The following is a 24,617-nucleotide window of genomic DNA, read 5'->3' as shown; positions in this document are numbered from 1 at the left end:
AGCTCACCACCAAGTGGCAAAACTCTTGGAATACAAGTCGACAACATTATGGAGTTACATAATAGACCTAATATAAGAGACAGAGGCCACACTAAACCCAAACACCTCCAAGTCGGAGCAAAAATTCAGTAGCAATTTTTCTCTATGTGCAGAATATTAGCTAAAATATGAGTTAAATTAGTCGTGTGCAAGTTCTGATGTCTTGAGAAACTTTCAAAACTCATCTTGCCAAAATTGCCCCTGCTGCCCTAAACCACAACCCCTGTCATCATATCCCCTTAATTGTATTTTAAGCAGGTACTGTGAGAGGTCGTGGTCGTGCTACTGCAGGTAATCGTACCCCTGGGCCACGGGGGTCATACCTCGGAGGTTACTCTGCCGGTCGTGGCATCTACAGCCGCTACCACGAGGGCAAGACCAAGCAGCCTGAAAAGTCCTATGAGCTGATGCCCAGTCTGGAGCTCGCTGCTTCCGTCAACCCAGTTGGCATCAAACATGGCACAAGTCAGTGAGATAGACAAACCCCGACCTATTCTTGCCCATCTCAAAAAGGCTTTTACTAAATCTTCCAGCCCGCAGTTTTTTCTCCTGTGTGATTTGAGGAGCATTTTTTGTGAATCAGCTTTCTAGTCATTTCTGGACGGTCATGCGCAAAAGGACGGCCTTTCTTTCATTTACAGTAAAGAATAACAACATTGTAGTCAGTCCTTTCCAACATGACCAGAAGGTAACGGCTATACTTCATTCCTCATTCTTTCCTTTTCCTTACACAACAGAAATTTGTCTTTCTGGTTATTCAGGTTCAAACTGTGCTGATCAGTGCTTGTTTAAATGAGCGGTGAACTGAAACCTAAAACACAAAAGCCATGACTGTAAGGGCTGTTTCAGACACACCACAGGGTGATTTTAAAACACCGTTACGAGCGTCTTCAGGTAACACTTTATGCTGACAGTTGGAGCCCATTTAAGCTGATATTTACGAGAAATGGTTCACACCAATGGTGTGTCTCCATGAACATGAGAAACATGAGAAAACATGCAACCCCCTGCTAACAAGCAATAAAATAAGAAGCATTAATGTTTCCAAAATATTAATAGGCCTAAAATTACAATTTATGCACTTTTTATAATAGAAACAATTTAAAAAAAACTACAAATTAAAGACAAACTAGGCAGTGAGAGAAACCGGACAAGGTTTCACGAGCTCGTGAATTACGCCACCGCCCCTCCTTCAGATAGAGATCGACTTTATTAAACACACACTGGGGAAATTCACTTGTTACAGCAGCACAAGAGTCAAAAAGAAAACGTGAAGTGGAGAAATATTAGAAAGTAAACAAAAACTCAAAAGTACTAAAAAAGCAGAATTAATAAATTCCTATAAAAGAGTATTTTGTGTTATGTACAAATGGTACTATATACAGTAAAAATACCTACCTATCCATAATCTGTGAACATTATCTGCAGGGTTATTGTAAACCTGTCAATCCTGCTTTTGGTGCTTTCTTTTTCGTAGGGTGTCACCACAGCGGGTAGCTCCCCAGGTTTAGATTCTGTACATTTTTAAGCCAGATGCCCGTCTTGATGCAATTCTAGAGATTTGCATCACATCCCAGAATCGAAGCAGGGATCAGTCACTTGTTAGGTCAAAATATAAACCCTACACTGTAGAACCACTGTTTAACATAGCTATGTATTTCTTTAGCAGTAACTATTAGCTAACTAAAAATCAATTAACCATAGCTACACTTCTTTATAATAATCATCAATAAGAATAATAAAGTGTTACCAAATCTCTGGAGTGCAGAGGTTTAGTCAGCAGCCATATCATACATAGCTTTTTATACGGTTGTAGTTTTTTTGAGGCAGTTTATATGCAGTCGTCTCCAACTTTGACTTGACAGATGGATGATCTTTTTTTGTCTTTCTATTTTAATAAGTGCTTGAACATAACGAAGGTAGCTTTTTCTCTAGTCACACTGAGTCTTATCTGTAGCTTTGTGAGCGTTATGACAGTTTAAGCCATAATCGGAGCTGAAATGCAAATGTAAAAGCACAAACTAAAGACTGTTGTGTCCACTCTATTCTGATCACTTGAAGGATGATTCCAGTGTTATGAAGAGTTGTAGCACATCTACATCTACAGCAACTGCTCTCCCAGCTAAGAGAGAAACGTTGTAAGTGTCTTGTTTTCAAAGGATCATTTTCCTGATGGAAAAATTCAGTTTCTTTCCTTCTGCCTTATTTCCTGAAAGCAGGCAGGAGGGAATGAAACTGAGTTTATTTTAATGTTGGTGGATCATCTAAATCCTGTACGTTTCTTTTTTCAAGAATGAAAGATAGAAACTGAAGTGATTTTTTTTTTAAAGATGTTAATATGGAAAATTTAAAACACTGGAATTATTCTTCAGCCTTCAAATTCTTCGACTAAAGCTACTAAGCCTAATTGTTTTATCAACATATTGATTAAACCTTACTAACCATTTACTGCATGTGTGTGTCAGTGTCGTGTGTTTGGTGATCAGAGGTCCGTTCAGTAGAGTCGACGTTACTGATGTTTCCTTGTTTAAGGATTTGACCTCAATCTGCAGCTCAGTGTCGGTGCCGGTCTGTGTGGAATCACAGGATTGAAAAGACTTTTGTGGATCTGAAACAATGACTGATGTTGTGTTTGCTCTGTGTGTGTGTGTGTGTGTTGGAGTGCTAGGGTTAATCCCCAGCTGAGCACCATCATAAGCTGAATCACACCACAACGCCAATTTGTGTAACTTATTTATTTCCACTTCTTGCTGAAATTGAACCCTTCACCCTGTTTGTGCTGTTCTCTCTTCGCCTCTGTAGTGTTTTATCTCTATAAATGATTGGATGCATGTGTGCACTTATCTGTTATTTCCTGAGTAGTGTTAATATTTGGATGATGCTCTGTTGTCTCCTGTCTGTTATCCAAGCTCTCATTTGTGTGTCTCTCTATGTGCAGTGGCATTACAGACTCTGGGTGGGCAGTACCCAGTGTTCAGCGCCACTCCTGCAGCCAAGCTGATGGAGGAGGGGAAGGTGCACACAGTGGAGCATCTTATCAACCCTCTGGCCATGCAGCACCCCGAACACTCCCCCGCTGCTGCTGCTGCTGCTACTGCTGCTGCTGCCACCGTCCTACCTGCAGTCTCTACCCCTCCACCCTTCCAGGTGGGTATTATTCACGGGGTCAAAGTGAGTCGGAATGACATTCAGATAATGAGCAATTTAGTGGGATTGGCAGGTCAGTGCATATTACTTTATATTAATTCAATTTTTTAGATTTGTGTGGCTGCCGTTGCTCCTGGTAACACTATGGATATACTTTCTCAGTAATAAGAAAGCTATGACATCCAACAGCCCACTTACACCCTCATCATATCCTTTTTTTTCTTCTCATCCCTGTGATGTGTTCATGGTGCAGATGGCAGGGGCGATCGTGGCTCAAGAGTTGGGAGGTCGCCTTGTAATCGGAAGGTTGCCGGTTCGAGCCCCGGCTGGCTGTGGCTACAATGTAGCTTGCCATCACCAGTGTGTGAATGGGTGGATGACTGGATGTGTAAAGCGCTTTGGGGTCCTTAGGGACTAGTAAAGCGCTATACAAATACAGGCCATTTACCATGTAAAGTTGCAGTGGCTGTAATTCAGCACCTGCATACCACTACAGAAGAAGAGCAAGCATAAACTGAGTGATGTTTTTTTAAATAGGAGGGTAACTTCATGGTCAACTTTTCAAGCAGCTTGACAAATATCTCAGAACAGAACAGCTGTTTCTGCACAGTTTGTTCCTAAATGTGTGTGTGAGCTAAGAGAGAGAGAGGAAGAGAAGCAAACGTTAATGTGCAGGACTGGGAAACGGAGAAAGATGTAAGAAAGACGATGAGAGATTATTTTCCAAAGTTTTTCAATCATTTTTGAGATCGATGCATGATCTGAACTCATACTTGAAGTATACAAATTCCCTTATTCAAACTTTGCATGAAAATACTTTAGGTCTACTGAGCTGGTTGGTAGACGTTAGTTCAGGCTAAACTGGTGAGTTTGCAGTTTTGTGACGTTAAGTTACATCACACATCAACTGATACTTAACGTGATGATGCTGACTAGATTCACTCACTTTTTACTCATTTTATGGTGTCTGGGGGTTTGAAAATGAACCATACAGCTCATGAAACATCTCATTATATCTTGCTGAATTTGGCTGGCCAAATCCACAGAGAGCAGTGAACAATAGAGTAGCAGCACAGGTCAGCTGATCGCAGCCTTGCAAAGCAAGTTATTATGTGGATTATTTCTTAAGGAGTTCTTTTCCCCACGCTGCACCTCTATAACCACGTCTCAAGGTTCCCTCACCTGCCAAAACACACTGTGTTAGACAGATTGTTATAACGGATGCCTTCTATTGCAACCCCAAAAGGATTTATGTCTCTCCCTGGAATCAAACTGGAGATCTTTCACTGGGCATCCAGATGTGTGAGCTACTATCCTGTGGAGCTGTAGAGGGAAGTTGCAGTAGAGACTTATTATAATCATTCACGTTAAGCACCAATAGCAATGCTTTTATTTCATTTATTGACAGGAGGCTGGGGAGTCTTTAGTTTCCCTTTAAGGATGCTGGGGCCCAGGTTGAAGCCCAGGGCCCATACTTAGCCCATGTGTGATTCAGACCTTAAAGAAAAGATTAACTTAGCGACTGTGAAGCCGTGACTTGAGATTTTTACGCCTCTATCTGGCTGTTTTGAAACCAGTTGTGATTAGGGATGGGCTGGTCTGACTGAGAAAGAGATGGTCCGCACTCATTCTGTAGCAGCCTGCCCCATTGCTACATAAGCCCCCCCCCCCTAAAAACTGTGCTTTATTATTCTTTACGGCTCTCATGGGGACCATACTTAACAAAATAAACATCATGCTGCATTCAGTAAGACTTGAAAGTAGTCATTAAGACCATAAACCTATCAGCAAAGTGTTTACTGAGGTCATGGATCAAGTGAGTATTGGGGTCATGTTTCCATAAACTTTTGCATTTCTTTGTGCAGAGTTGCTGCCCCCTGCTGGTCAATAGAAGGAATCCAGGTTCAAGTCACACTGGCTTAAATTCTATGTAAAAGGAAGCTATGGCCACCCTTCTTATGTAAATTAAATACAGGCATTGTGGGCACGCTTTAAAAATCTCCTTTTTCTAATTCACTTTCTTTCCCTACGCAGGGCCGTCCAATCACTCCAGTCTATGCCATGGCCCACAACGTACAGCGCATCCCAGCAGCTGGTGGTCTGTATGGACCTGGGTATGTCCCCATCACAAACTACACTGCCAACACAGCAGCTCTGGCAGCTCTGCAGAAAAACGCAGCTGTGGCGGCTGCAGCATACGGAGGTTACGCCGGCTACGCGGTGCCCCAGGCCTTCCCCGCCACAGCCTTCCAGCTGCCCATCCATGATGTCTACCAGACATACTGATTAAGAGGCTCAGATCCTGCCTGTGACTGAACTACATCTCAGCATTGTCTGTCCCATCACGTAGAAACATCTCAAACTTGAGCTCGAAAGGAATTTGTAGCAAATATTAAAAGCACACACAGTGACAAACAGCCTGACGTCTCCTATCGGCCTCGGTATGTCCTCAACCCAAGGTGAACATAGTGTTTCTAATTAGGCAGCATCACTGTTTTCTACTGAATAATGTAACAAATGTAACAAACGACAACTCCCAATAACGCCCCTCTGCCTTTTTTGTTTCTCTCCGAATCCCACCACGGGAACACCGAAGGTACGTTCAAGTATTTATGAAGAGAAGATATATATTTAAGGTGTCTATTCTTTGTAGCTCTCTCTTTCCATGTTGCCGTGGTATTTGTTCTAGATTTTAAACTATTTTCAGAGTAACAATAAAAAAGAGACGAGTTAATCGTAAGGAAGAAAAACTACAACAGGAACTACTGATAAATACCGCTGAAGACGGCTGTCTTCAGATATACTAATGCCTTTTTTCCCCATCATTATATAGTATTTTAGCCAATTTTACATGCTGTAGGTGATGCTGTCCGTCCATGCTGGTTGAATGCTTTGAACACGCCTGTTTGGTACTTTTTGGTTATTGTAGTTTTTATTGTGTTTTTGGTTGTTTTACATGAAGGTTCTAGGTTTTCTAGGTTGCATTTATTTACCTATAATTAGCTCGTTTTTGCTCTTTTTTTTGCTTTGCAAGGTTGTTTCTCTGTCTCCTCTTTGATACACTGAAACACATTTGTTGGTTTTCTTTGAAGAAATGTTGCCTGCTAAATATTTGTTATTTTGACAGATTCCTGTTGGGAACAAATAATTAAGAAAGAAAACTGGAAAGCTTTTTGAATGATGTTCAGCTGACATGGAAAATGTTCCACATTTAAAGAAACGGCGGTAATAGGGGATTAAGACTGAATAGATGTTAGCTGTTTTTTGTTCTTACTCAGTTATGTATGTTTTTTTCTGATGTTTTTAATTGTGAACAACTACGGACAGAAATGAGAGACATTTTTCTATCTGGACTGGAGCACTCTATCACTTGAACAGCTCGTACTTTTTGCCAGTGCTGACCAAAAACCTTAACATCCACTTCAGTCTGAGGACTTTAGAAAGACTCCTGACTACAGTGCCTTACACCTACACGCTGTTTATGCAACTGCCTGCTTTTCACTGTGCCTTTTGTAAGAAAACCAAGCCCGCGTGTTTTGGCACAAAGAAGAATTTGTATATCCCATGATGCAGATTTGTGGTATTACTGTATTGAGGTTTCAGCTTTTGTAGCCAGATGTGCCAAGGTTGCCTCCATCCTCTTCCGAGGTGCACGTAAATGTATTTATAAAAGGCGAGAAGTTGCCACTTTCAGATGAAGAGATATCAAACGTGTGAACTGGAGCAAAGTTTGTGCTTCTTCTCATATAAAGCCTGCAGCTCCTCAATGCTCAGCGGGCGCTTTGAAAACTCTGCAGTGCATCTACACAAGTGTACTTGTGGACTGGGAATAACTGGGAGCAATACATCCCACTGGAATATGCAAGTATTGTAACACTCGAATTCAAACAGCTGCTGATCATGAAGTCACACTCCACAAGAGCCATCCTTTATGAAAAATGCCAAACATTTGAGTGTCCTTTTATTTGTAAACCAGCTCTTTTTTCTTTTGTATTATTATTATTCTCCTTCACCGCATTCGATGGTATTTTATTTGCTAATATGAGGGCTCCCTGGCTTTTAAGTTTAGGCCCAAGAGTGTGAGTGAAAAGACTGCTTAACTAGTCCATATTTGTGTAATCTCACTCTGTATTCTGCATTTTACTGCTTCTCTCTCTCCTCTGAAACTGGATTTAATGTAGAAAACAAACTGCTGTTAACGGCTCTTATTATGATCTTGTACGATGACAATAAGTCGGGATATATTTAATATATGCATTACGTGTGTTGTTTATGAAGTGAGAAGAAAAGGCATAATATATTGTAAAACCTATTTGTTTTCTTTATTTACACCTTGTTTAGGTATAAAAGTCAGACTAACAAAAGTAGATTTTTTTTTTTTCCCAAAGTGTCCAATAGTTTGTTAAACATTCGAGGTTATTGTGCTTTTGTTAGGTGTAACGTTGTGTTTGCTATTTGGAACTGGACGCGGTGTTTAGAGTGGGAACGCCAAGTTCTCCCCGTTATCGATATCAAAGGTTAAACCTGGCCCGCCGAGGCGTTACGACCCATTGGCGCCTCCGGCTCAATGTGTTGCAACTTTTTTTGGCTAAATAATTAAAAGATCTAATGCTGGGTGGATGGGGTAATGATTTAACCTTCACCAAAATTTCACGTGGTTTTAACAACAGAAAACTGCATTCTCCCTTCCACTCACAGCACCTGCTTTACTTTCCATCACCTGCATTTCACCCACAATGCAGCAGCAGCAGCAGGACGATCTTCCTGTGTCAGTATGGAGCTGCGCGTGCCTGGTTTAACTTAGATGTTCGGGTTTAGCATCTTTAACTCTTCGTAGCGTGTGCCTTTATTGCCAACATGTGCCCTTTGTAGACCTATGCAGACTCTTTTCTATCAGAAGGCCCCGTTTCCTTGTTCAGCATTGGTATATTTATAGTGATATAGTAGATAAATAAAGCATTTTTGAAAGGATGCACTCTTGCCGTCCATCGTTTTGTCTACTTGGTTTTCTTTGTTAAACATTAGCCTTGGATTAAAGTTTGCAAAGGTTGCAAGTGCTGAAAAGGGGACTTCAGTGCCGACTTCTGTGAATGGAAACCCATGTCTGACCTCATACATCAACTATTATTAAGCAATGTCACAGAGGAGGAGCACAGTGTTTCATAAACTCCTCTGTGGCACCTCAACTTTAATCTAGAAACACGCTGTACCCCAGCAGGAGGATTTAGATCACGTGGTGTGGTACAGTATGCTCAGGAAAAGGTAAGTTTGTTTCAGCAGGCTCAGATTTCAGCCAAATGGTCACATGTTTAACTACTAAAATCTAATAAAGCGTAAAAACGCCTGAGTATCGGGCCTGAGTCAGACGGCAGCGACGCCAGCAGTGAATCCATTTCAAGCAAGATCACGCTCTGGACACATGAACATGGCCTGTGAACTCTCACCAGCTGCTGTTACGCACACAAGCACAACTTCTCACTGGAGAGGATTTACACATTTATTTAACACTGCTAAAGAGGGTTTATTTTAGCTCATATCTGTTAAAGTAACCAAGAAAAAGCAGAGTGAAGAAATGCTTAATGTCAGGCAGATCATGGAGAAACAGTAAAAACAGTAAATGAAGCCTTTGTCAGATTTTCTGTATCAGGACATCACAATAAACTGTCTCGTCCTCATCAGATCTTAAAATTAAGTAAATACAAACAGCACTTGACATATTACAGTGTATCATTGTTTATTTGACAAAAAACTGAGCTAAAATGCAGAAGTAGACCCCATGATTCAGAATCAGAATACTTTATTGATACAGGCATATATATACACATAAAAGTCACTTATCAATAAATGGCTGAAAAAGAACATGTGCAAAAAGGGTGTAGCTGTTGCAGTAAACAGTGTGTTAAGTGGATGAGTTGTACAGGGAGATGGCCACAGGCAGGAATGATTTCCTGTGTCGTTCAGTGGTGCTTTTCGGTACTCTGTCTTTCACTGAACGTGCTCCTGTGACTGACCAGCATGTCATGGAGTGGGTGGGAGGTGTTATCCAACATTGTCTTTATCTTGGACAACATCCGCCTCTCCGACATCACCTTGAGGGAATCCAGCTCCATCCTCACAACATTACTGGCCTTACGAATCAGTTTATCGAGTCTGTTGGCATCTGCTACCCTCAGCCTGCTCCCCCAGCATGCAACAGCATAGAGGATCACACTGGCCACAACAGACTCATAGAAAATCCTGAGCAATTCAGAACCACGTTTAGCAGCAATAAGTTAAAGGAGTGCGTTTTCTGCCCCGTCTTCCCCCAACCGGGTGCAGCAGATGGCTGCACCTCCCTGAGCCTGGTTCTGCTGGAGGTTTCTTCCTGTTAAAGGGGAGTTTTTCCCTCCCACAGTCTCCTAGTGATTGCTTAAAGGGGGTTGTTTGATTATATTTGAGTTTTATCTCTATTATTGTAGGATCTTTACCTTACATTATAAAGCGCCTTGAAGCACCTGCTGTTTAGATTTGGCGCTGTATAAACAAAACTGAACTGATTTGCATGACAAGTGTTGCTTCAGTTCACTGAGGTTTGAGGGCATTCACATTCACAGCTCTCTTAAGGTCCCACTGCAGCGTTTCAGTTGTATTTGGATTAGGGCTGCCACAAACGATTATTTTGATAGTCGACTAGTCACCGATTATTAGTCGACTAATCAGATCGTGCATCCATTGGACATAAAAGTACAGCTTATTGCACCAGCATGCATCTGCTCTTCTATAACTATCATTAGCTTACAGCTTTAAGTGTTTAAGGTTTGTGCTAACTAAAAATAAAGACAAGATGCTAGTTTATTAAATTTTAATGAAATTTGCAGATTGTTTCGGTGAAGTTTAATAAACTCCCTGCTATCTAAAATATAACGGGACACCGGAGTATATTCTCGAGCATCTCACACTTCTGATAATCAGTTGTCTGCTTGACGTTTATTCAGCTGTGTAAAAACTATAACTTTAATCTCAGCCAAACCGATTTACTCAGGAACAAATAAAATACTAAAAAAAGCCAAACAATAACATTTTTAAGTTATCTAAGTGACTTATATATCATCTTTAACCTGAGTAGCGAAAGACGGTGGTGGGTTTGAAAACGATTTGCTGGGAGTCCGGTGTTCTCACGGCTCTAGTGAGCCTTGCCCCCGGCTAGCTATCGAGCTGGTGGGTAACAGACGTCTCCGAAAACGTCGGAGCGCTTTTGAAAATATGTGGTGTCTTGATAAACTGAGCAAATATTTGAGGTTTACACAGATACATTCTCGCCTGAAAATATGTTAAACGTTTATTTTGTGACCCAGAAAGAATAATAAGCGTAATATTAAAACTAACTAGCTGCCGCCATTGTTGGAAATTGAGCTGGGCTGCGCTATGAATTCTGGGACAGAGCCAGTGTTGCCAACTCCTCAGTAAGGAAAATCGCTATTGGTTGTTCTAAAAGTCGCTAGAAGTCGCTAAATGACGTCATCGCCTAATTAGCATAATTGGTCATGCTAATCTAATTGTAACCTATGTTGTTGGAGAGAGAAATAACATCGTGGAAGAGACATAAAGTGAGTAAAAAACGTCCTAAATGCATTAGTTTAGAACTACAAATTAAATTTATTTTAGCAATTATTGTTTTTTTTAATGTCACAATTCCAACCCTGCTCCTTTACCCGGGCTTGGACCGGCAAAAGTGACCCGAAATAGGCACTCTGGTGGAGTTACTGTGTGTGTGTGTGTTTATAAGTAGTTTTAAACCTTGTGATCCACAAAACAGCATAAGAGTAAAAGAAGAACTGACTGCGTTTCAGCACCCGCTGCTTGTTGAGAGTTACAAAGTCGCTAAGTTGGCAACACTGGACAGAGCTACTTCTTCTTTGGGGTTTAACGGCAGCTGGCATCCTTGTACATGCAGTGCTGCCATCTTCTGTTTCAGTCCGTTATTACAATCTTAAATTCTACTACTTATTCCTGCGTCTTTTGTGATCTAAGCTTCAAACGACTAGTCGTCGACGATTTTGATAGTCGACGTAATCGTGACTAGTCGACTAATCATGGCAGCCCTAATTTGGATCATTTTCACTTTTGACTAACGTCTTCAACACCATTACATCAACACCATAACGATCAATGCCCAACAAGTTGAAGTAGCACTATTTTGTATTTATTTTACTCCAAGGATATTAACTTGAATCATTTATTAACTAGCCACAATTAGAGGCCATTTTAAAGATGTGATAAAAGTAAGAGCTTTTTAATGCTCTACCACTAAATTAACAAAACAGAAAACTATATATATCTATCACTGAGTCTTGGAGAGGAAACACTTTTACATCCTAAAAAGGAAGTTTGACTTCTAAAATGTAAGCTGTCACAAAAACAGGCTCCAGACCCACCAGATGGTATTACAGCTCTACCACAGAGATCTGCACAACTCAAATAAACAATTTACACATAAACAACACAAACCGCTCACCTTAATCCCAAACAGCAGTCAAAACTCACTGAACTCTATCCAAAATACTATCTCAAACCCAGGATTTTAAAACAACCCAGACTTCCTTAAAAATAATTCCGATAAGTATAGATCAATGTGAACCTAATTCACTTATTTCTTTCTTTCCAGTGACACACAGAATATCATCTGAAAAACAATGTAAGGTTTACTATCAGGACATAGAAATTAATCATTTGTTTTTTTAGCAAGTCTTAAAATTAGATGATTACAACCTCAAACAAAAACATGATATCTTACACTGTGTCATCATTTAAACTTTTTTAATAGTGTCTAATGTCTTTGCCTTTCCCTTACAAACTTCAGTAATATAATATGGAGATTCTTAGACACAACTTTATTCTTTTTTTCTGTAGGCTGCAAACAGTTTTACAACAGTTTTATTGTTCTGGAAGCATTAATATATGATCCTTAAGCCGGACGCCTGGTTGTACTTGCTAACACTGTATCAAACTTGCATGTAGACAAAGCCTTTGATTGAATTATAATTTTATATTTATTCCCACTCTTAAAAACGCCTGAGGCTGCAGCTGAAAGAATACAAAATTAAACTGTATTTTAAACATTAACTCAATAAAATACTTGATTGTTGTCAATCAGTTGTGATATTAATGTATGTTAACTTTTCACCAGCTTTAATTCCAGACTTCATAAAGGCTGAACTTTATTAACACTCTTAATGACCAAATCACTTAAGGCGCACATTTTTAAAACTACATCATGCTGCAGTGTTTGCTCACACACTGCTGTATTCATTTCTGTCTGTATTATGTTTAACCTCTTTATATTTTTCAATAGTGTAATTTCTTTGTAAAATCAGCTGCTTTGCTGCCAGCACCACACTCTTCATGTCACTTCGGAGTGCAGGTCCCAGGTCCTGTGGCTGTAAGAAACCCAAATCATCACCCCTCCACCGCCGTGCTTGACAGCTGGTATTGGATGTTTGTTCAGATGCAACTTTGCAAACATAAGCTTTGCTGCCATGTTCTTTTTAGAGTCTTTCTTCTGGCGGCGCTTAAAAAAAAAGAGCTACTTGTTTAGTCTTTTTCTAATTGTAACATCATGAACTTTAACATTTAACATGCTAACCGAGGCACTTAACTCCTGTGAAGGTTGTGGCATTATGATGACACACACCTTAATGCTCCAGACCAGCAAACTGCCAAAACCTCTGCTTTAATGATGGTGCTCACACTTGCTGATGATCAGTCAGTACAGTGAATTTGATTAGTAGCACTTGGCTGCTACTTATCCATTTAATTTCTCTGTAAGCGCTAAGGGTGCACTGTTCACTCGCAGTGTAATATGTTATGTTTTATAGTTTGTCTAAAGTTACATTACCTAAATTTAAGACAATCTTATTTTAATTACTATGCCTGCCATTTACAAACCTTTGCAGTCTTTATCATGACTTTACACTGGCATTAATAATATATGCAGTAGCAGCTTCCTGCACCAGTTTAATAAATAATGACACTTTTAGTGTACCAAATTATTGATTTGGTACTGAAAAGAAATACAGTTTTCCCACCAGCTCCAGCCCCACACTGTAGCTTGCATTCAAGGCTAGTGTATCAATAAAAGTTTAAGTGACTTATTATTTCCCAATAATAATATCTCCAGCACACCACTTTAGCAAGCACATGACAGCATCACCTGCTTTATCGTTGTAGATAAAGGCAAAAGAAAGTCAAGCTTGTGTGTTATGATGTTGCCATCTGGTGGTAACTGCTCTCCATCATTTTCTGTTCAGACCAGTCAGTGCAGGTTTTCAGTGGCAGCCATGTTAGCTTTAGTTATTATTAACGCAGATTATTGTGGACATTAGCAATGAAGAAAAAAAATAAACATTATACACACATATAAATAAATTTTAATAATTTAGCTCAAACAGGCAATGTATTACTTAATTGAGAATGTTACACAAAATACCCCAGGCTAGGCCTATTTCAAATTGTATTGTCATTTTAGGTGGATGGACGGGAATAAATATTATACCAATTTTCTATTAATTTTATAGTATGTGTCGTTTCAAATTAATTATGTCTTATACTTACGTCAATATTTTAAGCCAAAACCGATAAAAATCGCGTCAAAAAAAAAAAAAAGGAGCACACTTAAATAGCATCCAAACTGCGTTTATTTTATTTTTACTACAGTTCCCAGGATGCAGTGGCAGCCTACGTCCTCACGTTGCTGTCGCGCGGCTGCTGCGGCTGCTTTCGCAGATTTGTAAACACAGCAGTTACGCTCAGTTGATCTGCAACGGGCGGTTAAGCCCATCCAGATGGTTGTGGCAGCTGCTGAAAAGCGCTGCCGCTCTTGAACGTAGCCTCGGTTTATATTTGGCTTAAAGGAGACGCAACAAAGCGCACAAAATGGTTGTGCTCAAGGCCCGGGCGAATAAGTAGGTTTACTATAGCTTTAAGAAGGAGAAAATAGTGTCTGCTTCTTTAAAATTATATTGGTTTATTGCTGAATAGATAATTAAGAAAACTTTGTAGTTTCTAATCAATATATATATGTATTTAATTTGCGACGAAACCAACTGAAAATGCACCACTGTTGGATAAAGGCCGCCTGCAATCAAAACGGCTTTAAAGCAGATGTGGTCCGTTTTTCCTCAGTTTGCAAGTAAACCTGCCTGACTTTAAGTGGAATCTGAGGTGGTCCTAAGTGTCCTCACGGTGATGGAACCAGCCGGTGACCGAACCGGGAATGTAAATAAAGGTGAAGATCCGACGGAGGACAAGGCCGCAGAAGAGACCCCGGGCACCAGTACAGCTGGTACGCCACGGAGGGCGCTGAGGGACCGGGGAGCGGGCCGCCCTAGGTCTGGCGTCACCGCTTCTGTAGCGGACGTTAACGGCGGTACGTCGAGCCCGCAGACTTCGGGACGGGTTTTAAGAGATAGGTCAACGAGGGCAGTACCGGCCTGGCTGAAAGACACCAAAAGCAGCGACGACGACGAGGACGAACCTAGCTCGGACGCCGGTGCGACCAAGCGGAGGAAAGTTTCCAACTCCAGGCGGAAGAAAAATTCAGATACTGCAGGTTCGGCTGAGGGATACAGCCTTCAAGGCACAGAGTACGTTTTTGTTTTTTCTTTGTTTGTTTCTTTAACGAGTATCCCTATTTCAACTTGGCCACCACATTTGATTATAAGGAGCCCGCCTTACTTGCACATTGTGTCGGTGAAGTCGGTTCCTGTCAAAAGCACGCCTTCATCGTGGCTCGTCCCCTTTCTGCTGTCTGCATGGGAAGGGTGGAGTAAAACTTACCTGATTTTAAAGGGGGCTATATTTTAAAAAGTGCTACAACACAGAAATGCATTATCTTGTTAAACATGATGTTGATGTTGTGGTGCTGTGCAGGAAAATGCGTCAAGGTTTTTCCTTCTTTCTGCAGACAAGAGGACGCCAAGAAACCTGCCACAGATGCCCAAGGTAATCAACTGCATAAAAGCCGCTTTATATCCTCCTTGTTCACTTTACATTTAAGTATAAGCACATGCTATTTACCTGTAGTTATGTCTTTGATTCAGGCAGCACTGATGTGTTCACTAGTGTCAGGCCCGTGTCACACTTTTTGACACTTTTCTACACTCTCACTGCATGCCACTGCTCTCTCTCACTCCAGCCCTTCCCTCCAGACGCCCCTCAGCCCAGACTCATGCCAAGACCCCATCTGGCAGGGCTGTCCACAGCTCTGCCAAGTCCATGTGTAAGACTGAACCTGGAATGGAGAATCCAGCTGGTGAGCAACCTGTTGACAGTGAGCTGCTCTGCTTTAGCGTGGGGGCCTTTTTAACTCAGAGACCAAATCATGCAGACACACAAGAACCAAAAACATCTGGGCAATCGCTGTTTGTTTTGTATAGAACTTGCAAAAACATCTGGGAACATGTATCTCTGGTTATTGATTCCTTGTGGGGGGAAACATCTGGATTCTGTCGTTTCTGGCTCATTATAATGCTTCCAAATAATTGATCTAGAATGCAATTATTTTTTATTTATTTATTTATTTTTTGCAGTTAAATTACTGTTTTATAAATGTTGTTTGTATGACGTTGCTAGTGGCTGAAAGCGCTTTTGGTGTCTCTCTCTGTCATGCAGCTGTGGAAGGAGCTGTAGATGATAAAGACAAGTATGAAATGTAAGTATACTTTTGGTGACCCACGATGTGATTCTTGCAGGCTTTAATGGCTTAATTTTGGCCACTTCCTCCTCATACTGCCTTCTTGCTCCCTGGAAATCCTGTTCTGACCACTTAATTGTGGGCTTAAAACTTGAGCAGAGAGCAAACTGTGAAATTCAGTGACAAGCTGAACTGTCTTTCATATCAAGGAAAATCACTAATGATAATAGTGGAATGTCTGGCTCCGAACCAAATGACAGTCTTCAGAGGAAGAGCCTGCAGTGAAGGGGCAACCTTTGAACATTTGGGAGGCTGTGCACTTTGAAGTGACCACCTGGGGTCATATTGTCAAATTATAGTTGCACTGTAACTCCTTGTCCTGTCAGAGAGAGAATAAAGAAGCCAAACTGTGACCACACCACATCTTGCTCCCTGTTACTTTGTCCTCTTCCTCCAGAATTAAACTGAGGTTGAATGGGTTTCCATTTTACAGTTGAATCAGTCCAGTCCAGCTCTCAGTGCAGGTGTGCAAGTCATCAGAAAGGGACTTCCACGGAGAACAGCTTGAAAGGGTGAATTAGCTTTCCATGGGTCATGAATCACTGTGTAGACTAGCGTTTGTATCGGAGTTTTTAAAAAGTCACATTTATTGCTCGTATCTCGTTGTGCACATAATCTCAGGTTCTTTATGTAGGAAAATATGTTTTTCTAATGATTATGTTGTTTTGCTACTGGCACATTCACAGTCTGAGGCTAAGTATAAAAGCAGCAACAGAAGAAATCAGCCTGACACGCCGTATTTACTCAGCTTGACTCTGGGTTTGTTCCCTCAGTTTAAAATGTATGAAAAAAAAGAGTCAAATGTGTAACTAAGTAGAGTTTGGTCCTGTGTTTTTAATTACAGTGAAAAGAAAGAGGAGGAAAACACCGGCGCTGCTGAACCAGGCTTGGATGATGAAGATCCTTCTTTTCAGGATGACCCAGACAATCTCAACTACCAGCCACAGAGTCAGAGGTGCGCTTATGTCAAATGCATCATTTGACCCAGTGCAGAACGTTTTTAGAAAAAAAAAAAAAGTTTGCAATTTATTGTTTCGCTTTCAGCAGTGTAGAAGAAGAGGTCCTTAGCAGCGAGGAAGATGTTCCCTTTAGAGACGACTTAAATGATCAAAGCTACGACCCGAAGGTTGAAAGGTTTGTGGTTTTGTATGAGAGGGATTGGGTTGTTCATATGTAATTACTGTTTTTTTGATTGGAATTTTTCCTCCTTTTTCATTTTTTAGGGATGCTCCTAAACCAAAGCGCAGAGTTCCTCCTAGACCCAAGGAGAAGAAAGAAAAGGAGAAACCACTGAAGAAAGAGAAGGAGGTTGCTGAGATAAAAGTGGAAGGTTCAGACAATGTAGAGAGCATGCAGGAGGAAGTAAAGCTTGAAGAGGAAGTAGTGGAAGATCCGGATGGACCCAGGAAGTAAGTGCAGTACCAGACTGTGAGTGCCATGAGCTGAAACCAGACAGAACTGCAAACGCATCTACACATCCTCCATTCCTAATCAGCTTTTGTTAACCAATCACTGAAGTCCAATTTATCCAATTAAAGCCAACACTGTTTTAAGTTAATGCTAATGTGTAGCCATGGCAACATACTGGTTTTGCCAGACATGCTCATCTTTTTGTCATTGGAGGAGTTTTGGATTTTGGGTGCAAAAAAACAAAGGAGCGCTCGCCTCATAGAATATCGCCATCATGGAGCACAGCTTGACATTAGCAGTAGTCGCTATTTTTTTATTTTTATTATTTTTTTTTTTTAAGTCCTCCTGCAGTGTTCATTGATCTGATGCTAGATGAATCTGTAAACTCATTCAAGTGGATGGATTCAAAGGTCTGGACTAAGGCAAGCTGCAACATTTAGTATCCCAGAAAAAGGATTAGGTACATAGTGTAGAAATGTGGTATGCCAACAATACCAGTGACAATATTGGAGAGAAACCCCCAACAATCAGATCAGGCAAATTCCTATGAGCAAGCACTTGGCAACACTGGGAAGAAAAAAACTCCCTTTTAACAGAAGGAAACTTCCAGCAGAACCAGGCTCAGGCAGAGGCAGCCATCTGCTGCGACTGAGGAGGGGGGGGGGGGGGGTGTAGAGAGACAGGATCAAAACAAACTATGGCAGAGAGTAGGCAAAAAGTAATGACTTAGCACACAGGGAGAGCATCTGTTTACATTCTGAAAGAAGGGTAAACATGCTTCTCAAGCCCTTTTGACCCACAGTGGTTGGCACAGTGCACAAGAAAGCATAGTCAAATGCTTTCAGTACTGATGCAACCATTTCAAAATACAGCCTGAGTGATGACAAGGGTCAAAATACAAAGTGCAGTGATTTTCAAGTAGTATGGTCCATTTGTATGCATACTGCATCAGCGAACAATACATGCTTTGTAAGTGCAGCTGCATTGTGTACTGAATATAGAACGAAAGCATATGTGATTGGAAATGTCATCAATAAGACCCTGAGTCATTCAGTCTGCCTGTTTTAAAATGCTAACCAGCTGCTCCTCCTTCTAAATTTAACATGTGCTTATTTAAACGTACCTCACTTCACAATGGCTTTGTGTTCACACATAGCAGAGCATGGCTTTGATTTCCCGGTATACACAATTATGTCATTTTTTTCATTTTTTTTTATTTTTTTGTCTTGGCTGTGTTAGGAGAGGTCGGCGGAAAAAAGACGACAAAACCCCACGGCTGCCAAAGAGAAGGTGAAGTTGATGTCTGTGTTGGTGCTTCGTTATCTGAAATCAGTCATGAACTTTGTATAGACATAGATGGTTAAGTATAAGATAGTAACTGGCTTCGCTCACGCAGGAAGAAGCCCCCAGTTCAGTATGTGCGCTGCGAAATGGAAGGATGTGGGACAGTGCTGGCTCATCCTCGCTACTTACAGGTTTGCCACACACACACACACACACACACACACACACACACACACACACACACACACACACACACACACACACACACACACACAAAGCAGCAGTAACTAATCTGTTCTTTGCTTTAAACTCCAGCACCATATAAAGTACCAGCACTTACTCAAGAAGAAGTATGTTTGTCCTCATCCTTCTTGTGGGAGGCTTTTCCGCCTACAGAAGCAGCTTCTGCGTCATGCAAAGCACCACACAGGTACGCATGTACATTTGTTTTCAGAGGTTTACATCCACTTATCATGGGCACGGGTGTCATGATAATTTTGGGCTTTTGATGATTTCTTTGAACTTTTTTCTATTTTTTTTCCAGGGTGGAGTGATTGTACAGCATACAACTTTAATGACTTATAAAAAAACAAAAACTGACTGCGAAAGTTTGACTTTATTTTGGAATTTCTTTGATCCACACAGGTTAAAAAACAGGCTCAAATATAAGCATACACTCAAATCTTTTAATAAGTGTTGCTGAAGGTTCTACAGTGTATTTCAACTTTACAAGTCCAAGGCCTATTAACGTTTCATTGATTATTCTAATTGAGTACAACAGATATACTTTTTATGCTGGCAAGAGGGTGCCGCTGACCAAGAAAAGAAGCAGCCCCTGCTCCAAATTTGACACCTTGAAATGTGGCTGAAATTTGCAGCTGCCTACATGGGCAAGCCAACTGGCTTCAGGAGAAATGTTTTATAGTTAGACATTTGGAGGAGTGAAGTTGAGGCTTTGAAACCTGAGAATACTGTACCAACTGTCAAGCATGGTGGTGGTAGCAGCATGCTCTGTGGCTGTTTTGCTGTCAGTGGTACTGGTACGTTGCACAAAGTGGATGTAATAATGAAGGAGGACTACTGCCACATTCTTCCACTTTAAGTCATCAGCTAAACAGATGAAACTTGGACACAGTTGGGTGTTCCAACAGGACAATGATGTGAAACCCACATCAAAACTGGTTTTGGGATCGATAAAGCAGGCTAACATTAAGCTTCTGGAATGGTCTTCTCTAAGCCCCAACTTTAACCCAAATATTTGTGGACTAAACTGGGTCTGTACCAGGAAACCAGCTATTTAAATGACCTCTGCTAATTCTTCTAAGAAATATATCAAATAACCAGCTATTAGGCTTGTTGGTGGCTACCAAATGTGTTTAACTTGTTAAGGGACATTTAACAAAATGTTAGTCAGGGTGTATGTATATATTTGACCCTGTGTGAATTTGAGAAAATCCAAAATAAATTTAAACTTGTGCACCCAATTCTTGTTTTTTAAAGTAATTAAAAATGTATGCTGTACAATCATTCCACCCTGGAAAAAGAACAGTTCAAGGAAAAATCATTAAAAAGCTCAAATTACCAGAATATTCATGTCCATGATGAGTGCATGTAAACGTCTGCTCATGATGGTATAAATTAGTTTCTGTGCTTATTTTTAGTTCTAATCAATGAAATTACATGGAGAATCCATCTGTAATTGAGTCTTTTTTTGGTAACTAGACCAGAGGGACTACATCTGTGAGTTTTGTGCTCGCGCCTTCAAGAGTTCCCACAATCTGGCCGTGCACCGCATGATACACACTGGAGAAAAGCCCCTGCAGTCAGTACTTCTCTGTTCACACGTTTTGTTTTCTCAGTTTATTTTCAGCTCAGTGGTTCATTAAATTTCTTGCTTCCTGGTGTGAATAGGTGTGAGATCTGTGGCTTCACCTGTCGCCAGAAGGCATCTCTCAACTGGCACATGAAGAAGCACGATGCTGATGCTACCTATCAGTTCTCCTGCTCTATTTGTGGAAAGAAGTTTGAGAAGAAGGACTGCGTGGTGGCACACAAGGCCAAGAGCCACCCGGAGGTGCTAATTGCTGAGGCGCTGGCAGCAAATGCCGGCGCTCTCATCACAACCCCTGCCTCTCTCTTGGAGCTCCCGGGAAATCCTGCGCAAGCAGAGGTCACTGGCTTGGATGCGAACCAAGTTGGGCAAGACGGCCAGGTGGACCAGCTGGGCCAGGATGGGCAGCATGTGCCTCAGGTCTCCCAGATGGGTCATGTGACCCAGCAGGTGAGTCACCAGGTGGTTTTGCTGGGACAAGATCAGAGCCTCCACACCATGCAGGTGCCTGTGACAATTGCTCTGTCCCCTATCGACCCCCCATCACCGGCCGAGAACCAGCAGCAGACCCAGCTCCAGCTTCAGATGCCCGTCCAGTTTGTGCAGACTGCCCAGCAGCCCCAGCAGCCCCAAATCCAACAGCTGACCCTCCATTCCAACTCAGTGGTGACCCAGCATCAACCGCAGCTCCAGCCTCTTCAGTCATACACTTCCCAGCAGCAGAGCCAGGGCCAGACACAAATCCTGCAGATGACCTTCCAGCCTGTCAGCCAGTCCCAGACCCACATCCAGCAGATCCCCATTCTAGCAGCCTCTCAGCAGCTCCAGCCTCTGCAGACAGCATCCCCGAGCCCTCCTCTAATGTCCACTTCGCAAACCCAGAGCCAGGTTCCCGTCTCCACCAGCGGGGACAGCTTTATGTTGGACAATCCGGTGCTCTCTTCCTCCTCTCCCTCAGCCACCTCTCTTCAGCAGACAGAAGTGGTGGGGGAGGATGGTGTAATCTGGGAGCAGGCCGGGCAGGGGGAGGTCCTAGCTGATGGCACTGGAAGACACATGCAGCAGACCCTCATGTAAAACAAAAAGGATGCCAACAGAACGTAATCTAGAGGCAGTTTATGTTACCAGTGACCTGACATACTGTTTCACCACTTTTGAGGTAAATGTAGGCTCACTGGTATATTATGTAATGCTCACTCATCGTCACATTTGGTAGATTTTTAGACTTCGTATCAGGGAAAGATATGCGTTTGTATGTGTATGTTGTTGCCTTTGTACCTAACAGTCCTGTAACTAGCCACTTATGAGTGTTTGTGTGTGTGTGGGTGTGTATATATATTGATGAGGTCTTGTTGCACAGCTGTTGCTATTATGCAATAACATAGCATACCTCTTAGTAATATACAGCACATCTAATGTGTAATGTGCAGCATCAACAAAGTTCCTACTGGAATAAATCGGTTTAATTTATATCATGAAACACATGAGAAAGTTATAAACTCCCTCAGTGTGTGTGTGTGTGTGTGTGTGTGTGTGGAAACACTCATTTATTGTCCAGCTTTCCTGTGACACTTTTTATTTAACAAGGTTAGAAATCAGCTAAATCTACAAAAAAAGACATTTCAAAACTTGGAAAAGACACCAAAATTTACAGATTGTGCATATTCCAGATTTTGTCTCTTTTTTTTTTAATGACATTAGTGCAGCTTTGAAGGAAATGATAACCCCTATAGTTTAACTCTACAAGACTTTTAGGAGCTGAAATGTACCCTTGAACACTGCGACTCAAATGTAAGCCTATCAAATAACAGCAAGCACTGATTTGTCAATAAGATTTGTTTAATGTAATTTGATAAGCAAAGCTATGTAGAAACCTTATGTGTCAGCGGCATCTCTCTGATCTCTCACATTAGATTTGTGTTAGAGCAAACAGTCCACTTAAAAGTTGTAAATAAACATCTTAACATTTATCCAAAGTGTTTTTTTATTGAATGAGCTCTGAAAGCCCTCCAGTTTCCTCTTTTCAACAGGAGCAGCAGCAGTCCAGTTGTTAGAGCCATTAGCAGTGTGGTTGGTGGTTCAAACCCCAACTCTTTGCATCCGAGTGTTTAAATTTTATTAGGCAGGCTCCTACTCTGTATGTGGGATATAAGTAGTATTGAATCAAAGTGTCTGGAAGACATAATGTAACTAGAAGTGAGTCAGGACATATTGGCTCGCTCTCTGTTCCTTTGCATCGTATATTGCTTCATAGCTCTTTTAGGAGGAATCAAGCTGTCACTCAGTCCGACCCTCTTCTTCTTCACATGCTGCCCTTCTGGCTCTTCCTCCTTTGTTTCCCTCTGGGACCTTCCGCCAGATGAACCGCCTCCAGTTTCTGGTGTCTCTTCACTCTCAGGTGGATGACAGTCAGTGGAGATGACTGGCTTCTGGAGGTCACTGTCATGAGCAAATTTACATTTGATCCCAAACCTGCACCTTCCATCTTTCCTGTAGGACATGCATATCCTTTTACCTCCTATCTGGGAGGGTTTGGCCTGCATGGTGAGGGGGACATGCTTCTGCAGGGCGCTGAGCTTCTGGTCTGCTTGAGCCTTAAATGGGTTGGCAAACACGCTGCTGTCAGATGACGCATTTAGCGCTGGAGAGGGCAGTTTTTTAGAGGTAATGGAGTCCAGCGAAGGAGTAGGCAGTTTGGAAGGGCGGGCTGCCGAAGTAGGTGGTGGTGAGGGCTCTGGATCCTCGTCCTCTGCCTCCGATTCACTGGAAGCGGAACCAGACTCCAGCAAAAAGTTGCGGGTCTTTTTAAAAGGCGCTTCCTCTTCACACGTTTTCCCAGAGCTTCAAAACGACACAATAACAGAACGAAGAGAAGTTATTATTATTCCAGGCTAGCCGAGTGGTGTTTGCGATACATTTTTATTTTTACTCACCCAGCTTTGCCACTGTTTACATCCTCTGCAGCGCCATCGCTGTCGGAGTCAGAGGACACTCCGTATCCAACCAGAGAGTTCATACCTGTAACCGGAGCTAGAGCTCTGCCTCCCGATTAAAAAGCGATAACGGTGTACCTGTGAATATAAGAGGCAAGAGAGTTGTCCATTTTCCTTCTTTAATAAACAAAACAAGGGAAATTGCTGTAAGGTTAGCTGCTGTCATTAGCCGTCGATCAGCGTTTCTGTTTAGACTGCACTGCCACCTGCAGGACAGGAGTGGTACTGCAACTGTGACGCCACTAACCCACAAATGACACTTGACCAACACAGATAAGCTGCTTCTTTTTCTTCTTCCAGCTGCTCTTCTTGGGGGTCGTCACAGCGGATCATCTGATTTCATGTCACTCTGTTTCTGGCATGCTCCTCTATTACACCAGCCCTTTGTGGATTATCTTCTTTTCCTTTGCCTGCTAGGTCCATCTTCAGCACCCTTTGTCCAATGTACTATCCCTCCTCTGCACATGTCCAAACCACTTCAGCCTTGGCTCTCTAACTTTATCTTCTAACTGCTGTCTCTCTTCACCTCTGCCTCCTGTCTTTTTGTCAGTGCCTCCGTCTCGAAATCATACATCATAGCAAGTATCACTACCATCTTGTAAACCTTCCCTTTCACTGTCACAAATCACCTAAAATCATTCTAAAATGTATCCTTTTTTTTTATCACGTTAGAGTGGTTATCTTATTTTGTAATTCTCTCTTAGTTCCGTTTTTAAAGTGTATATACGCTTTTTATTGTTTATCCGTCTATTCAGTGTTCATTGTTGACTACTTGCATTAAATGTGCTGTATAAATAAAGCTCCAACTTGCAGAAAAAAAGATGGCTAAAATGGCTTTATAAGCATGGTGACAGGACATGTGATGTCAAAATTTCACAATTTGGTTATGATTTTCTTTTTAGTGGTTAAAAATCCACTTTACTGTCCATTTTCATTTCATTTTCTTGTGGAGAATAATAACTGTAGTTATATTCCTCACAAAACAAGGCACCAGTTTGAGAAAATGTCAATGTTAGGCCTATGCACACTTTGTTAGGTACACTTGTTTAACTAGGTTTCGACACCACTATCTAATCAGCCAATCACAAGGTAGCAACCCAGTCCATTTAGGCATTTTAGCACGGTCAAGAAAACCTGCTGAAGAGCATTAGAATGGAGAAAAAAGGTGATTTAAACTTTTAAC

General features: G+C 41.6%; 3 protein-coding genes across 18 annotated transcripts in view; 2 read left to right on the top strand and 1 right to left on the bottom strand.

Moving 5' to 3' along the window:
• rbm47 (RNA binding motif protein 47) overlaps positions 1–8,157 on the top strand; it is a 49,494-nt gene extending 41,337 nt beyond the window's left edge. For 11 of the 15 annotated variants that reach the window (XM_040024253.1, XM_040024249.1, XM_040024247.1 and 8 more), the window contains 3 exons: positions 295–504; positions 2,978–3,186; positions 5,221–8,157. In XM_040024253.1, coding sequence (XP_039880187.1) covers positions 295–504; positions 2,978–3,186; positions 5,221–5,472 — 671 coding nt within the window. In that variant the 3' untranslated portion in view covers positions 5,473–8,157. The remainder of the gene's footprint in view (positions 1–294; positions 505–2,977; positions 3,187–5,220) is intronic. The other 4 variants (XM_040024258.1, XM_040024256.1, XM_040024260.1 and 1 more) reach the window with 2 other exon arrangements.
• Positions 8,158–13,948: 5,791 nt separating this feature from the next.
• On the top strand, positions 13,949–22,411 carry si:ch211-113e8.10 (E3 ubiquitin-protein ligase ZFP91). 2 transcript variants are annotated; one of them, XM_040024240.1, is made up of 13 exons: positions 13,949–14,126; positions 14,347–14,807; positions 15,128–15,165; positions 15,359–15,475; positions 15,835–15,874; positions 16,761–16,871; positions 16,961–17,050; positions 17,140–17,325; positions 18,566–18,616; positions 18,723–18,801; positions 18,926–19,040; positions 20,333–20,432; positions 20,522–22,411. In XM_040024240.1, the coding sequence occupies exons 2-13, from the start codon at positions 14,410–14,412 to the stop codon at positions 21,516–21,518; spliced, it is 2,322 nt and encodes a 773-aa protein (XP_039880174.1). In that variant the 5' UTR covers positions 13,949–14,126; positions 14,347–14,409; the 3' UTR covers positions 21,519–22,411. The 2 variants fall into 2 exon arrangements, with proteins under 2 accessions (XP_039880174.1, XP_039880175.1); XM_040024241.1 differs by having other exon boundaries at positions 13,949–14,807; positions 16,964–17,050.
• Positions 22,122–23,690, bottom strand: si:ch211-113e8.11. Its single transcript, XM_040024243.1, has 2 exons — positions 23,375–23,690; positions 22,122–23,282 (listed from the first exon to the last, which is right to left on the bottom strand). The coding sequence occupies exons 1-2, from the start codon at positions 23,455–23,457 to the stop codon at positions 22,643–22,645; spliced, it is 723 nt and encodes a 240-aa protein (XP_039880177.1). The 5' UTR covers positions 23,458–23,690; the 3' UTR covers positions 22,122–22,642.
• Positions 23,691–24,617: the final 927 nt, after the last annotated feature.

The sequence above is a fragment of the Simochromis diagramma genome, unplaced genomic scaffold (genome assembly GCF_900408965.1).
Source record: "Simochromis diagramma unplaced genomic scaffold, fSimDia1.1 OVJJ01000302.1, whole genome shotgun sequence".
NCBI classification, from domain to species: Eukaryota; Metazoa; Chordata; class Actinopteri; order Cichliformes; family Cichlidae; genus Simochromis; species Simochromis diagramma.
This window is presented reverse-complemented; position numbering and strand designations above follow the sequence as displayed.

Excerpts from the sequence above, each read along its gene's own strand:
- si:ch211-113e8.10 (XM_040024240.1), top strand. The coding sequence starts at position 14,410 with ATGGAACCAGCCGGTGACCGAACCGGGAATGTAAATAAAGGTGAAGAT. Across the intron at positions 15,875-16,760 it reads GATAAAGACAAGTATGAAAT|TGAAAAGAAAGAGGAGGAAA; the intron begins GTAAGTATACTT and ends TTTTAATTACAG. Across the intron at positions 17,051-17,139 it reads TACGACCCGAAGGTTGAAAG|GGATGCTCCTAAACCAAAGC; the intron begins GTTTGTGGTTTT and ends TTCATTTTTTAG.
- si:ch211-113e8.11 (XM_040024243.1), bottom strand. The coding sequence starts at position 23,457 with ATGAACTCTCTGGTTGGATACGGAGTGTCCTCTGACTCCGACAGCGAT. Across the intron at positions 23,283-23,374 it reads GTAAACAGTGGCAAAGCTGG|CTCTGGGAAAACGTGTGAAG; the intron begins GTGAGTAAAAAT and ends GTCGTTTTGAAG.